Here is a 15,316-nt window from a genome sequence, read left to right on the forward strand (position 1 = left end):
GATATATCTAGGGGGAGCTTATGATTTATTACATTTGGTTTTTTATGTGTGATACATTATTATGCATTTATGTTCACTTTCATGCATTGAACTATATACGTATGAGTGTGATACTTATGTGATATGTGACATGTGTGCTCTCTACTTTGATCTATATATATGTCATGTCACTTCATTATGCTCATTTGCTTTGCTTCCGTGCTTTACTCCGATTCAAATGAGCTTTATTTCTTGTACTCATGCTTATTTCATATCTATTGAGTACACCATATTGGCTCGGGTCATATAAGCTTGACTAACTTCTTTGCTCTTATTGTCAAAAGCTTATATGAACCAAGCATGTTGAAAACCTTATCTCTTTCACATACTTGAGGTTGTATTGTCATCAATCACCAAAAAGGGGGAGATTGAAAGCATCTAGGTCCCTAGTTGATTTTCGATGATTAATGACAATCCGAGATTACTATGACTAATGTGTGTTTTGTAGAGGCATTTAAGTTAGGTCATGGTAATAGCAATTGATTGGATAATCATGGTTGTCATACCCCTACGATGGAAATCGTTTTGGTTTTCAAAGGATAGACGATAAGGTTAATGATGGACTAGTTCTAAGTGTCGTTTGGAGTTAAAGAGACACTTAGAGTAGTTTATGACTTTGTTTTTCCTTTGGCCGTACTATTAAGGGGGGGGGTTATGAACTATTAGCTTGACCTAGGTGAGTCTAGTGAGTTAGGTGTGGTGTACACTTGTCAAATATAGCACTAGGTAGCTCCGGAGTAGCCCTAAGATCAATTGGAGCAAACTTTATTCACATATGATTTCAAGTTAAAAGTGACTGGAGGGTCAAATGACTGACTGAACGCTGGTCTGGTAGTGACCGGATGTTGAAGGGTGAGTTAGGTCAGTTCATTTGATCAACTAGAACCGTCTGGTTGTGACCGGATGCTGACTGAAATGTGACCAGACGCTGGGTGCCAGAGTCCGGTCAACTCCAAGGAGGTTCTAGAGAGAGAGTTTTCTGATCGGACGTATCTGGTCAGTGCTGACTGGACGCTGGTTAGGATCCGATTACTGACCGGACGCTGAACAACGAAGTGACCGGACTCTGGGTGCCAGCGTCCGATCAACATCAGTAAGGATCCAGAGAGCAGTTTTCGTGACCGGACGCATGTCAGAGTCCGGTCATAACTTAACGGCTCTATGGCGGGGAGAATTGATCAGAGCATCTGGTCACCTTGACTGGAGCGTCCGATCACCTTGTAGATTGCTGACTCAACCTCCTAACGGTTCGTTTTGAATGAGGGAATATAAATACTTTCTCTATTCATCCAAGGGAGGTCTCTTGCCCATTTGATCAGCTGAGAAACACCCTTGAGAGTGCTTAGGAGAGCAAGAGCCTAGTGAGGTGATTGGGATTTGAGAATCCAAAATTAAGGCCTCATTAGTGCAAGAAGAGTAGCAAGTGTGCATTCACCCTTCTCATTAGGGTTGCTATGGTCCAGTAAGAGTTCATACTTGTTACTCTTGGTGATCGCCATCACCTAGACGACTTGGTGGTGATCGGGAGTTTGGTGATCATCCGGTGGAGCTTGTGGATGACCCAACTCAAGTTGTGAGCGGTTGTGGGCGATTCACCATGACGGAGTATCGAAGAATCAGCCCGTAGAGAGCACTTGATCCTTGTGCGGATCAAGGGGGAGCTACACCCTTGCGCGGGTGCTCCAACGAGGACTAGTGGGGAGTGACGATTCTCCGATATCTCGGCAAAATATCGTCGTGTTCCTTCTCCTCTCTTTACTTTAAGCATTTACATTCGAGCAATTCATTTCTTGTCTTTATATTATTATAATAGCCATGTTAGAGTTGGATTGAAACTTAGGGTGCTAAACTTTTATGCGGTAGATCAATAAAATCACATTCTAGGCACAAGAGGTGAAGTGGGCTAAGTGTAGGGTTTAATTATTGCAAAATATTTTAGAATTAACCTAATTTATCTTTTTTTAGGCATCTTGATCCTTTCCATCTGAATATGTGGTCATCAATGTACTTTGTGCATGGGCGAAAACTACTTTGAATGAAAGTCGCATGGCTGGCACCAGAAGCTTTGCCATGGAACTGTTATTGCTGAATAGAAACAGGCTTGCACTTGTTGCAATTGCGATCACAAGATAAAGGCACCGGATATTACGGTGCTGGCAAAAAAAAAGTTCGGGCAAACAGAAGCAGGGAGCTGCTAAAACAGAAAGGTCCGGTGAGGCCCAAACGCTTAAAATGAAGGATCCGGTGCGGCCAAAACGGCAAAACGCTAACAGAGTGCAGCTTCTCGAGCACGACGCTGATAGAGACTGAAAAAGGGTATAATCAAATTCAGACAAGCTGTAATTTTAACCAAGGTCTCATAGCAAGACGTGCTATCTAACTTAGCCATACACGCCCCAAAAGATTTAGTTTTAAAACACCAATTTTAGCAAACTGGGAAAACGTAGAGGAGGAATTTTGGGAGAAAAAAAACCATTTGTTTAAGGTGCTCGTGAGGGATTTGATCATATTGAAGATGGAGCTACCTCTTCACATGTGCTAGCACTGATTCCCTAAAAAAAGCCTAACCAATATCACAGGAAAAAAACTAAGAATGAAGTTCCACGAAAATAGCCTGAAATAGAAAAACGGAAAGTAGATCAAGATGAACTAAATTTTTTTGAAATAAACTGGATTAATAACGAACCATGAATTTATCAATACAGGATAGATCCTACTAAGAGAGTTAATCACCACTTGCTCATCCCCCAGGGTTAAAGCCGTCCAAATCTTTCCTTGCACATCTAATGGTCTCGGGTGCAACATCTTCACAACTTTGCTTCGCCTCGATGCATGCTCTATGATGTCGTCACTCTTCGATTTTAAGGTTCAAACTGGCAAACCCGACACCCATGGTTTTGAGGCAAAAAACGTTAAACCCATTGGAGTCATGTAACCCCTACATCTTGTCCACTATGTCGACGCGTATCCTGCTTGTCCTTGAATGGCTGATCACCAAGTGCTCGTGTGCCCACCTTGACTTGGTTCAATCGTCGTCTCCGTCACTATCCTCGCATGTACATTTTCTTGTAGGCGTGCTTAAGTGCTAGCCGTCCACAGTCCATCCTCCGGCCCTCGGTCTCTCGGTCCAAGCCTTCGCGCCCGTCCTTTACCGCTCTCGGTCCATCATGCACGGACTCTCACTTGACCTTCTTTATTGTCGTCGACCGTCATGACACGTTCAACACCTGCACATCGACGAAGCAAGAGACATGTTGCATACACTAACTCACGCATCGGTTATTCCCACACACACTTAACCAAAACACTGATTGTTTTCTGGATATCACTCATCACTCACAATATAGGCACATAGCAACCATGTGTTCTCAAGAAGACCATAAAGGCCCCATTCGGCTTGCTGAATCTTGACTGAAACTGGCTGAAAAATACTCTTCTTGCTGAATTGTTGTGAGAGAAAAACACTGTTCCGGCTGAAAAAATAAGTCGAACAAGCCGAATATGGGGTAAAGCCGAACGGGACCAAACTAGTGATTAATTTTAGTGTGCCAACTTATTATAGAAATAAGATGAATGCAATTCTTTGCTTTCCATGGTGAACGTTTTACTGTGTTAGGATTTGTTCTGTTCAATATTGACGACTCTTTTATTTCCTTCCCGTTTTGTAGTCTTATGGACTGATGCCTCTTTGTTTAAAGGGTTTGAATCCATGAACTTTCCATTTTCTAAAAATAGTACCCTAGTTCGTCTTGAATGGACTATCACTACGTAATCTTGTCATAGGAGTATATGTTAGTGAGTTCACACTAAGGCAGGATGTCATTTTTTATTACAGGATTGGCCACATCAAGTCTGCAGGCCACACCAAAATGCAGATCAATCAAATTATAAAAAATCCCGTCGAATCTACCATGCATAATTCACACCCTTGCCATTTGGATTATACACACACACACACACACACACACACACACACACACACACACACACACATGTTGCAGTAGGAATTTTGGACGTTAAAGCATATCAAATCGGACGGATGGGAGATGGACAATGGCATAATGCTTCTGAACCATCTAACGCTATTGCCCGGAGCAGCTAGATTGGTTAATTTGGGACCATAATCACGTCAATGGTTTAATGCTTTGCTCGCAAAAGAAGAAGAAGAAGAAGCTTTGTCTCCTCTGTTTGGGTTCCAGCTCGGGGGCACCAGCCTTGCACTTCCGGTCCACCCACCCAGGTCAACGGCCCCTCCGCGCCCACAACTCGAAGCTGTATAAATACACCCTCGGCCGTCTCATACCGCCGAACCAAATCCAGCGTCCGCAGAAAACACGCTCCCGCCGACTCCCATAGTTTCCACTCCACACTTCGATCCTATCCTCTCTCCAGCACTCAACCAAGAACCTTTCCCCTTCCAAGTTACCCGAGGAATCCATGTGCGGCGGTGCAATCATCTTCGACTACATCCCGGCGCGGCGCCGGGTGTCCGCCGCCGACTTCTGGCCTGATTCCGAAGCCGACGCTGAGTATTCTCACGCCTCGCACACCCCTGCCCCTGAGGGAGGTAAGCAGCTCTGCTTCCGTTCCGTCTTGCTCTGTTTCTTCCTTCATTTTCTCCCGGCGACAACACGCCATCCATCCAGCGAACTGCAAACGGTCAATGGTGTGTGTGAGTGACGCTCTGCTGCCGACTGTTGTTCCCGTGCAGCGCCGCGCGCGAAGAAGGCGAAGCGTGGCCGCAAGAACCAGTACCGCGGCATCCGGCAGCGGCCGTGGGGCAAGTGGGCGGCGGAGATCCGCGACCCCGTGAAGGGCGTCCGCGTCTGGCTCGGCACGTACCCCACCGCCGAGGCCGCCGCGCGCGCGTACGACCGCGCCGCCAGGCGCATCAGGGGCGCCAAAGCCAAGGTCAACTTCCCCAACGACACCTCCTCCAGCGGCGTCACCGTGCCGACGGCCGCGTCGCCTGGGGCTGCTGCTGCTGCACTGCAGGCCCCGGCCGTTCTCCCGGCGCCCAAGGTGGAGGCGCAGACGCAGGTGTCCGACGAGGTCAAGAAGCTGTTCGAGGAGCTGATGGCCTACGAGAACTACATGAACTTCCTCGGCATCCCCTACATGGAGGGCGGGAATGCAGCTGCTGGTGCCACCACCGCTGCCGCTGCCGCTGCCGCCGTCGCCGAAGAAGCGCAGGTGCCGGCGCCGGCCGGGCTGTGGAGCTTCGAGGACTGCAACTACCCGACGTCTCTGTCGCTCTTCACTGAATAATGAACGCGGTTTACCGTGTCTGTTTTGTTAACTCTTTTGTAAAAAGATTTCCTGCTCGGTCCTAGTCGCTGTGAGCCTGTGACGACTAAGCAACAATCGAGCTCCTGTTTTGTGTTTTGTTGAACCCATCCATTGTTTCATTTCTGTGACTGTACTCTGTCTGTAACTCGCAAGTTGAGGCATCTAATCAAGATTTGCAGTTTAACTCTGATCTTTGCTCTTCAGCCAGCTCGCTGCAGAGGAATCTCTTTCATTTTGGACGTGATTGAATTGGTTTTACAGTTACAACGCGCTATTGAGTGTTGGTGGATGCATGATTCTCCCATCGGTGGATCATTTTAATATAGGTGAAAAAAAACATCGTGGATCGTTGGGCCTTTGTAAATAGGCTTGCCATTTTAGCTGCTCATCATTTGAAATATTTATATTTTATTATCGTACTGTTGAATTGGATAGGCGGATTATGTAATTTATTTTTTTATTGGTATCCGAACATCTCATACAACATTCTTCCGACACACTTAGCTAAACACCCCCTCACATCCGTGCCGTTGTTCCTTGCATTCCCAGAACATAAAATGCGTGCCTTCTCAGCTTCAGGAGAAAGACCCCGGCCCCCCCCGGCCGGCTAGTGAAGAAGGTTCCAATCAAACAGAGAAACACTCCAACCACAAGCGGATGCGGCTAGCCTTCTCCGGACCGTAGGATCAGGACTCAACGGAAGATGCGAGACCACGGCGCCGACGCGCCGCCGTTTCGTGGCCCGTTGTTTTGTGGTCGCGTCGTACACGGTCGTACAGCTAGCGGTCGTACACGGCGCTAGACACAGGAACAGGGCCTGCACGTTTCGCATGCGCGGTCGTTGCTTGGAGTACAGGCCAAGGCGCGTCTGGCATTTACCGTGGGCCGCCGCGGATTCGTGGGGCAGCCGCTGGTTTTTGGGCCGGCGGCGCACGCTGAAACCCAAAGGGGCCCGCATCCACCCTCCTACCTCCGTGTCTGCCGGTAAGACCAAGAACAAGAAGGAAAGGCCAGCTTGGCATCTTCTGCACGCAATGACGCAACGCCACTCCTCTGGAGATGTCTGCAGTCCATACAGCGATTTCCTCTGTTTTCAGTACTCCTACTCTGGTACGTAATTCACACACCCATATAGTTACATGGTTGAATATTTGGTCAATTTACGACTTATATTAATCCATAAATACGACTTAAACAATAGTAACAGTATCACTAATCATACTGTAACAACACCACTACTGCAGATAGTATTTAACAGTGCAGCAACCAAGTGCGCTAAAAACGCTAATAGAATAGCATATGAACAATAGCGCACAGTGGGATTAGATTTATACCCTAGGGTGGGACTGCCGATACCCGCGGACAGTGAGCCACCATCTTCTCCGTCGTTGGTGTTGGTGCGGCCACCAGTCCTCCTCGTGTCCACCATGTTGCAGAGGAGGTCGCGCCGGGAGACTCCTGCAGATGCGGTGTCGGAGCAGTGGCACGGGAAGCTCCTGCAGGTGCGGTGTCGCAGCAGTAGCACGGGAAGCTCCTGCAGATGCGGTGTCGGAGCAGTGGCACGGGAAGCTCCTGCAGGTGCGGTGTCGCAGCAGTAGCACGGGAAGCTCCTGCAGGTGCGGCGTCGGAGCAGTAGAACGAGACTAGGCAGCAGTCGCACCGGGAAGCCGGGTTTTGGTTGGGCCAAGCGACAAAACCAGGCCAAGCCAGGCCACGGCCACGGCCCGGGCCCGGCGCGTCGCGTCGCGTCGCGCGCGGGGGCGGGCGGCGCGGCTCGGCGGTGGCGGCGCGCGCGTGTGGCCTCCCGGTTCTCCCTCTCAACTTGTCTATGTGAGAGTCCTAAGACTCACTATTTAAGTTGATAACCTTTTTAGTGAATTTCCCATATGGTACTAATTATTTTTTCACTTAACAATAATTGTGGGCCTTTGAAGTTTATTTGATTAATTAGAATAAATAATGGGCCTGGCCCAAATTAATCTAACAATCCCCACCAAACTTCAGAAGTCCACAGTTAATGTCTTCAGATCTGAGCTTGTTTGATATACCAGTGTTTCGATGGAGACTATTAAGTTGAACATCTATCTAGAAAAGGAGTTTACACTCATTTACAACTGACCAATGGACTATGCCTTGAATTGATAGTTTTGTGCAAAGTGAGGCTCACTTGATTCCTTTACTGATACTAGGCTGCCTATAGCATCCCCTCTGGTTGAAGCATATAAGTCATACTCCTGGCCTATTCATGAGTATCTAGAGATCACCCAAATCTCATAGATTACGACTAGCAATCGAACTCACATAGGTGTGTTCCTTTAAGATGCCCTGTAGGCCGACATCTTTGCTTCTCATTAAGCCACTCGGATCACATTGAGGTATTTACCAACCTGCCATACAGATAGGAAGAGAAGTGCATTACTCAAGAGATTGACCTTTATTAAAAAGGGTCTCTTCCCTCAGTCTATCCATAGCTTGTTTCACCATCCTAATTCACGGGATCTCCGATCACATAGGACAGGTTGCCACCACGATAGAACTTCATGTGGGTCTCAGTCCCATCTCACTCGATGCACTATCTATCACATTACGCGATAGTCCCTTAGTAAATTGATCTATCAGATTTTTAGACGTATGGACATAGTCCAATGCTATTACTCTGGAGTTTCTCAATTTTCTGACAGATTTTAACCGCCGCTTTACATGCCTAGTGGTCTTCATGTTGTCCTTTGAACTGTTTATCTTGATAATTACTGTTTGGTTATCACAGTTCATAAAAATTACGGGCACATGTTTTTCAACCACCGACAAATCCATAAGGAGCTCACGGAGCCATTCAGCCTCAACAGTAGCGGTATCAAGTGCTGCAAGTTCTGCTTCCATTGTTGACCTTGTTAAGATGATCTGCTTGCAAGACTTCCAGGAAACAGCGCCACCTCCAAGTGTGAATGTATATCCACTTGTGGCTTTTAACTCATCAGCATCAGATATCCAATTTGCATCACAATAGCCCTCGAGTACCTTCGGGTACCCCATATAGTGAATGCCAAAGCTCGACGTTCCCTTTAGATAGCGCAATATTCTTTCAAGAGCACGCCAGTGATCATCTCCCGGATTTGAAACAAACCGGCTTAATTTGCTCACAGCAAATGAGATGTCAGGCCTCATTGCACTAGCCAAGTACATTAGCGAGCCGATGATTTGGGAGTATCTCAACTGATCCCTCATTATTCTTCGGTTCTTTCTCAGGATCACGCTTGGATCATAGGGAGTGGACACGGGCTTGCAGTCACTATAATCAAAGCGACTCAGTACCTTTTCCACATAGTGAGTTTGTACAAGTGTTACCCCACCATTTTCTCCCCTTAGAAATTTGATGTTTAGTATCACATCAGCCACTCCCAAATCCTTCATGTCAAAGCTCTTTGACAGAAAGTCCTTGACTTCCTCAATCACATTGAGGCTTGTCCCGAAGATTAGTATGTCATCCACATACAAGCACAGGATTACTCCTTCTCCCCCACCATAGCGGTAGTACACACATTTGTCAGCTTTATTCGCAACAAAACCAGCAGATGTCATAGTTTTATCAAACTTTTCATGCCATTGCTTAGGTGCTTGTTTTAGGCCATACAAAGACTTCAATAATTTACACACCTTTCCTTCTTGACCTTCTACTACGAAGCCATCAGGCTGATCCATGTAGATCTCCTCATCTAGCTCCCCATTTAGGAAAGCCGTCTTAACATCCATCTGATGAACGAAAAGACCATGAGACGCAGCCAGGGCAAGCAGTACTCGGATTGTGGTCAATCGAGCCACTGGTGAATAAGTATCAAAGAAGTCCTCGCCTTCTTTCTGGGTATAACCCTTAGCCACAAGCCTTGCCTTGTACTTTTCAATCGTACCATCAGGCCTAAGTTTTTTCTTGAACACCCATTTACATCCTACAGGCTTGCACCCGTAAGGATGATCAACAATCTCCCAAGTTCCATTGGTCATAATTGAATCCATCTCACTTCGCACTGCTTCCTTCCAGTAGTCAGCGTCGGGAGAGGAAAATACCTCAGCAATGGTGCTTGGAGTGTCATCCACGAGGTATATAGTGAAATCATCACCAAAAGACTTTACAGTCCTCTGTCTCTTACTCTTTCGAGTAGCTCCACTATTATCCTCCTCTGGATTCTCAACACATGTTTGTTCAAGATGTTCTGTTGGCGCCACGGGGGAATCAATAGGTTTTTGACTAGATGTGCTAGGTTCATTTCCTCTCATAGGAAATTCATTCTCAAAGAATGTAGCATCTCTGGACTCAATCACTGCACCAACACGCATGTCAGGTACTCCAGAGCTTACAACTAGGAATCTATAGCCGACGCTGTGTAAAGCGTAACCAAGGAACACACAATCTATAGTTTTTGGTCTAAGTTTGTGCTTTTTGACGATTGACACATTCACCTTGGCCAAGCATCCCCAAGTGCGTAGGTATGAGAGAGTCAACCTTTTCTTTTCCCATTCCTCGAATGGTGTTACTTCTTTATTCTTTGTAGGAACTCTATTCAGGACATGACATGCCGTCAATATAGCCTCACCCCACCATTCGTTGGAAAGTCCCGCAGTGTCTAACATGGCGTTAACCAAATTAGTTAGAGTGTGATTCTTTCGTTCGGCAATCCCATTGGATTGGGGGGAGTATGGAGGCGTCCTCTCATGAATAATTCCTTGTTCCTCGCAGAATGAATCAAACTCATGTGAAAAGTATTCTCCCCCACGGTCAGACCTCAACTGTTTGATTTTTCTTTCCAATTGGTTCTCTACTTCAGCTTTATAGATTTTAAAATAATGCATTGCTTCATCCTTTGTTTTTAGCAAGTACACATAGCAAAATCTAGTGCTATCATCAATAAGAGTCATGAAATATTTCTTTCCTCCTTTGGTCAATACACTATTCATCTCGCACAGATCAGAATGAATGAGATCTAGCGGTGCCAAATTTCTCGCCTCTTTCACAGCCTTGTGAGGCTTGCGAGGTTGCTTCGCTTGAACACAAGCATAGCACTTAGACCCTTTGACCAGATCGATTTTAGGGATTAATTTTAAACTAGCTAAGCGCATCATACAACCAACATTGATGTGACAGAGTCGGGAATGCCAAACATTAGACTCATTATCATTTCTCACATGGTTCACAATTTTATCACAAGAATCCATCAAAGAGAAGCGGAACAAGCCTCCGCTTTCATAGCCTTTTCCAACAAAGGTTCCATACTTGGATACAACACATTTATTGGACTCAAATACAAGTCTAAAGCCATCTCTACATAATAGAGATCCACTAACGAGATTCTTCTTGATGGAGGGGACATGCTGCATGTTCTTTAGCTGCACGATCTTTCCCGAAGTAAACTTCAGATTGATCGTACCAACACCAAGTACAGCAGCATGCGTACCGTTTCCCATCAGCAAGGAGCAACCTCTTTGTTCCTGATAAGAAGAAAACAAAGAAACATCAGAACAAACATGAATGTTAGCACCCGTGTCAACCCACCACTCAGGTGAGAGACAAACTAAAAAAACTGTAGGTAGATGATTACCGTACCCAGATCCTCTAGATTCGCTAACAACCATGTTTGTGGACTTCTTCTGCTTGTCCTTGCGGTCAGGGCACTCTTTTGCCCAATGGTCAGATGCACTGCAGACAAAGCAAAGGCCCTTTTCTTTTTCCTTGCCCTTCTTCTTAAAAGTTGCAGCTTTAGGCTTGACTGTAGGCCTATTTTTCTTCTTCCTCTGTGCGGCATGAAAGTTCTTCTTTTGCACCAGATTGGCGCTAGAACTTTCCTCATGCGCTTTCTTGCCATGAGTGTCCTTTGCCCTAGCATTCTCCTCCACACCAAGAGTAGCAATGAGATCAGTCACACTGAACACTTGCCTCCTGTGCTTTAGAGTAGTGGCAAAGCTCGACTAAGTAGGTGGCAGCTTAGTGATGATACCGCTGGCCACAAACTTGTCAGGCAACTCACACTCATTGTTCTGGAGTTCCTTTGCCAGCATCTGTATCTCATGAGCCTGCTCTACTACAGATCGGTCATCGACCATCTTGTAGTCATAGAACTTCTCCATGATGTACAATTCAGTGCTAGCATCGGCAACACCGAACTTGGCCTCAAGTGCATCCCACATGTCCTTGCCAGTGTCCATATCCATGTACACTTACACCATGGTTTCAGCTAATATGCTGATGAGACCCCCCTTGAACAAGTTATCTGCCTCATTGAACTTAATCTCCTCCTCGTGAGAGAAAGGAGGTTCAATGCGCTTTCCCTTGATCACGTGCTCACAACGCATACTAGTGAACCACAGCTTGGAGCGGACACGCCACACTTTATAGTTGGATCCATCATCTTTCAATGGTGGTGGTTTTAGTGACGTAGCAAAACTAGCAGCCGAAAATGACCTATCAAGTTTTTGGATTGTTGAATATTTGGTCAATTTACGACTTATATTAATCCATAAATACGACTTAAACAATAGTAACAGTACCACTAACCATACTGTAACAGCACCACTACTGCAGATAATATTTAACAGTGCAGCAACCAAGTGCGCTAAAAACGCTAACAGAATAGCATATGAACAATAGCATACAGTGGGATTAGATTTATACCCTAGGGTGGGACTGCCGGTACCCGCGGACAGTGAGCCACCATCTTCTCCGTCGTTGGTGTTGGTGCGGCCACCAGTCCTCCTCGTGTCCACCATGTTGCAGAGGAGGTCGCGCCGGGAGACTCCTGCAGATGCGGTGTCGGAGCAGTGGCATGGAAAGCTCCTGCAGGTGCGGTGTCGCAGCAGTAGCACGGGAAGCTCCTGCAGATGCAGTGTCGGAGCAGTGGCACGGGAAGCTCCTGCAGGTGCGGTGTCGCAGCAGTAGCATGGGAAGCTCCTGCAGGTGCAGCGTCGGAGCAGTAGAACGAGACTCTCCCGTCAGGAAGCAGAAGCCCCCGAACAGGAAACTGCAGACGAGGCAGCAGTCGCACCGGGAAGCCGGCGCTCCCCAAAAACTTGATTCCTCGCCTACCCGTGCAGGTACGCTTGACGGGGGAAGTTCCGGAGGTCTGCTATCGAAGATCTCTGTGCGCGCAGGGAATTCCGGTCGGAGATGCAGACGAACAGCTCAGCGCTCAGATGTTGCGGAGAGGAGGAAGAGGAAGGAGTCGGGTCTCGCACACATGGAACAGGGGCGCCCTGCCCTCATTATAGCCGCGCAATTCCCCATGTCGGGGGAATGAACCTGGACAGGGTGGTTGGGCGTTAGGAGTTGGCTGCGGCGACTAGGGTTTTGGTTGGGCCAAGCGACAAAGCCAGGCCACGGCGCGGGCGGGCGGCTCGGCTCGGCTCGGCGGCGGCGGCGCGCGCGTGTGGCCTCCCGGTTCTCCCTCTCAACTTGTCTATGTGAGAGTCCTAAGACTCACTATTTAAGTTGATAACCTTTTTAGTGAATTTCCCATATGGTACTAATCATTTTTCCACTTAACAATAATTGTGGGCCTTTGAAGTTTATTTGATTAATTAGAATAAATAATGGGCCTGGCCCAAATTAATCTAACATACACTGTTAAAAACTTCACCACATAATAAGTTCTGAAATACTTAGTTAAATACAAAAAAATATTAGTGGATAGTAGCAATTAAATATTTATACGGGTTTAATAGGGATTCATTAACTAACAAACACTTGTCAAACTAGGAATAGTAAAAGTCAACACTGGCAAGTAGTAATTTTACTTACGGAGGGATGTACCATGTTTCTAGCCGGTGCTGCCAGGATCGTATTGGATTTTATATTGTAGAAAGAAAGAAAGAACAAAAAAAAAACACTATTCCAATTGAGGTTTCAACTTCCCATCTCCAACATGCGCATGAGATACTTCATGATCAACCCATAGATGTTTCTTTAGAAAACTAAGTATACAAGCAGCCGTCTACATACATATACGCTCATTCATCTCTATAAAGTACTATAAACACATGTGCATACACCTTATTCCTGTGAGCACCTATGAAGGATTGGATCGGCAACACATATGTCTCACTGTCGATACACACATTACTTACTATGAAAGAACAGTGCAGTTAAATGCTGAAAAAAAAAACTAGAAAAAAATGCGAGTACCCATGTCCATGTAAGTCAAGAACTTAAACTCGAGAGGACGGGTCCCTCCACAAAAAAGCTGCCCAGTTTACAAGCCATAGATTCCTTTACCATACCCATTCATCTTATTAAACATCTATATGAAAAAAATCAAATTCAAATAAAATCAAAATTTTCTTAAAATAATTTCCATCATAAAAATAGAATGCAATAAATTTCACTAATTCTAAAATTCCCTTGCATCATGGCTATTGCTCGTCTATACTATTGGGGTATTACCTAGATAGTGTAAGTGGCCAAGAAGGTGCAAAGAACTAGGAAGACGAGACATAAAGTAAACAATAGAGGAAGGAAAAAAAGAATGAGGGTGACCACAAGTTCTTATTTGTATTTTTTTTTGCAAATAGATAGATTTATTGGATACGATTACAAGATCACGGTCATTTAACATAGGACACAATAATGATCATAACATTAATTTCTCTAATCCTAGGAGAGAGACGTGACAGTGAATGTCCTTTTTGCCCTCCAATAAAGTAGAGCTTGCATGTTAGCTCCATCCTCCTTACTATCTTGTTCGTCCTCTTGTTCTTGCACCTACATCAATGGTCGAGGTAGGGTAGGCACAGTGGAGGTGGAGGCAGAGGCAGAGGCGGAGGTGGGCACCATTATTAAAAGGGACACTAATGGTATAGAGTAGAGAAATGATGATAAGTGTAGTTGAAGAACATAGCCGATGTAGCTATATCAGAGCCAACAGAACTAGATCAAAGGGTGCATGCCAGAACAGTAGTCCCATGTGCGTTAGGCGGTGAAATATGAGTGTTGCTAGAGCAAGGAAGATGGTGTAGCCATGTGGCACCTCACGTCGAGCTATAGGCACAAAAACATGGAGAGGAAGAAGATAGGGGATGGTGCGCTGACATGTGGAGCCCAATTCAATGGAGTGAAAAATAATATATCATATCATGTATCTCTCAAATCATAGAAATTAATATTAAAATTTGTATGGTGTTCTAAGGCAAAGAATCACATGTAATGGTATTGACAAATTTAGTCACTTGTGTGAAATGGTGAATTGCACAAAACTTGGATACAACGTACCTGCTATGTTTCACATATGAAATGATCAATGCCACATAACTTGGATGCACCATTGATATGAATACATGCAGCATGCATAGCAATGAACCAATTAAAATAACACTATTGAGATCTTTTTACTCTAGCAGATCAATCATATTAATCCAATACATAAATCTTTGTTGTTCAACTGCATTCTAGCTTAGTACTTTGATGACTGGCCAGTGAGTGCAGCGTAGAAGATGACGTTCCATGTGTCTGGGATACTGAAGATGCACCAGTGGGTGCAGTCGGTGCCGAAGTTGTCGCCATTATACTTTGTGGTGTGCCCGTCCTTCCTCAGTTGTGACACGAAGATGGTGTCGAGAAGATGCACAGGCTTCGTCATACTCGCTAGGATTCGCCTCACGATCGCATCTTGTGGATTTGGCTCGCCGTGGTATGCAGCCGTGTTGTTCAATAGCTGTGTCTCTCTCTCACACATCTTACCCCATGGCGCACCCCATTCTTCACTCCTGCAAGCATGGTTGTCACCTTGCTAACTCTTGTAAAAAAATTAGAAAATCCCTATTTGTTTACAAGGACAATTGTGTAGAGTGCAGTGCCATTGCAGGAAAAGTACATTCATACTTCCGGTAGGAGGGAGAGAATCCCTGGAAGAAGACTTGGGTGTAGGTTAGGTTAAGGTTGCCATCAATCCATCTAGCCCAAGTTTGTAGCCCCTTTGTGAATGCCTACTTCCGGTCCATGTCCTCCAAT

The 15,316-nt window shown here is 45.8% G+C and overlaps 1 protein-coding gene across 1 annotated transcript; it reads left to right on the plus strand.

Annotated features, from left to right (window-relative positions):
- The first annotated feature begins 4,361 nt into the window (after positions 1–4,361).
- Positions 4,362–5,516, plus strand: LOC136458195 (ethylene-responsive transcription factor ERF071-like). Its single transcript, XM_066458176.1, has 2 exons — positions 4,362–4,606; positions 4,751–5,516. The coding sequence occupies exons 1-2, from the start codon at positions 4,477–4,479 to the stop codon at positions 5,305–5,307; spliced, it is 687 nt and encodes a 228-aa protein (XP_066314273.1). The 5' UTR covers positions 4,362–4,476; the 3' UTR covers positions 5,308–5,516.
- The last annotated feature ends 9,800 nt before the right edge of the window (positions 5,517–15,316 follow it).

The sequence above is a fragment of the Miscanthus floridulus genome, chromosome 6 (assembly GCF_019320115.1).
Source record: "Miscanthus floridulus cultivar M001 chromosome 6, ASM1932011v1, whole genome shotgun sequence".
Taxonomy (NCBI): Eukaryota; Viridiplantae; Streptophyta; class Magnoliopsida; order Poales; family Poaceae; genus Miscanthus; species Miscanthus floridulus.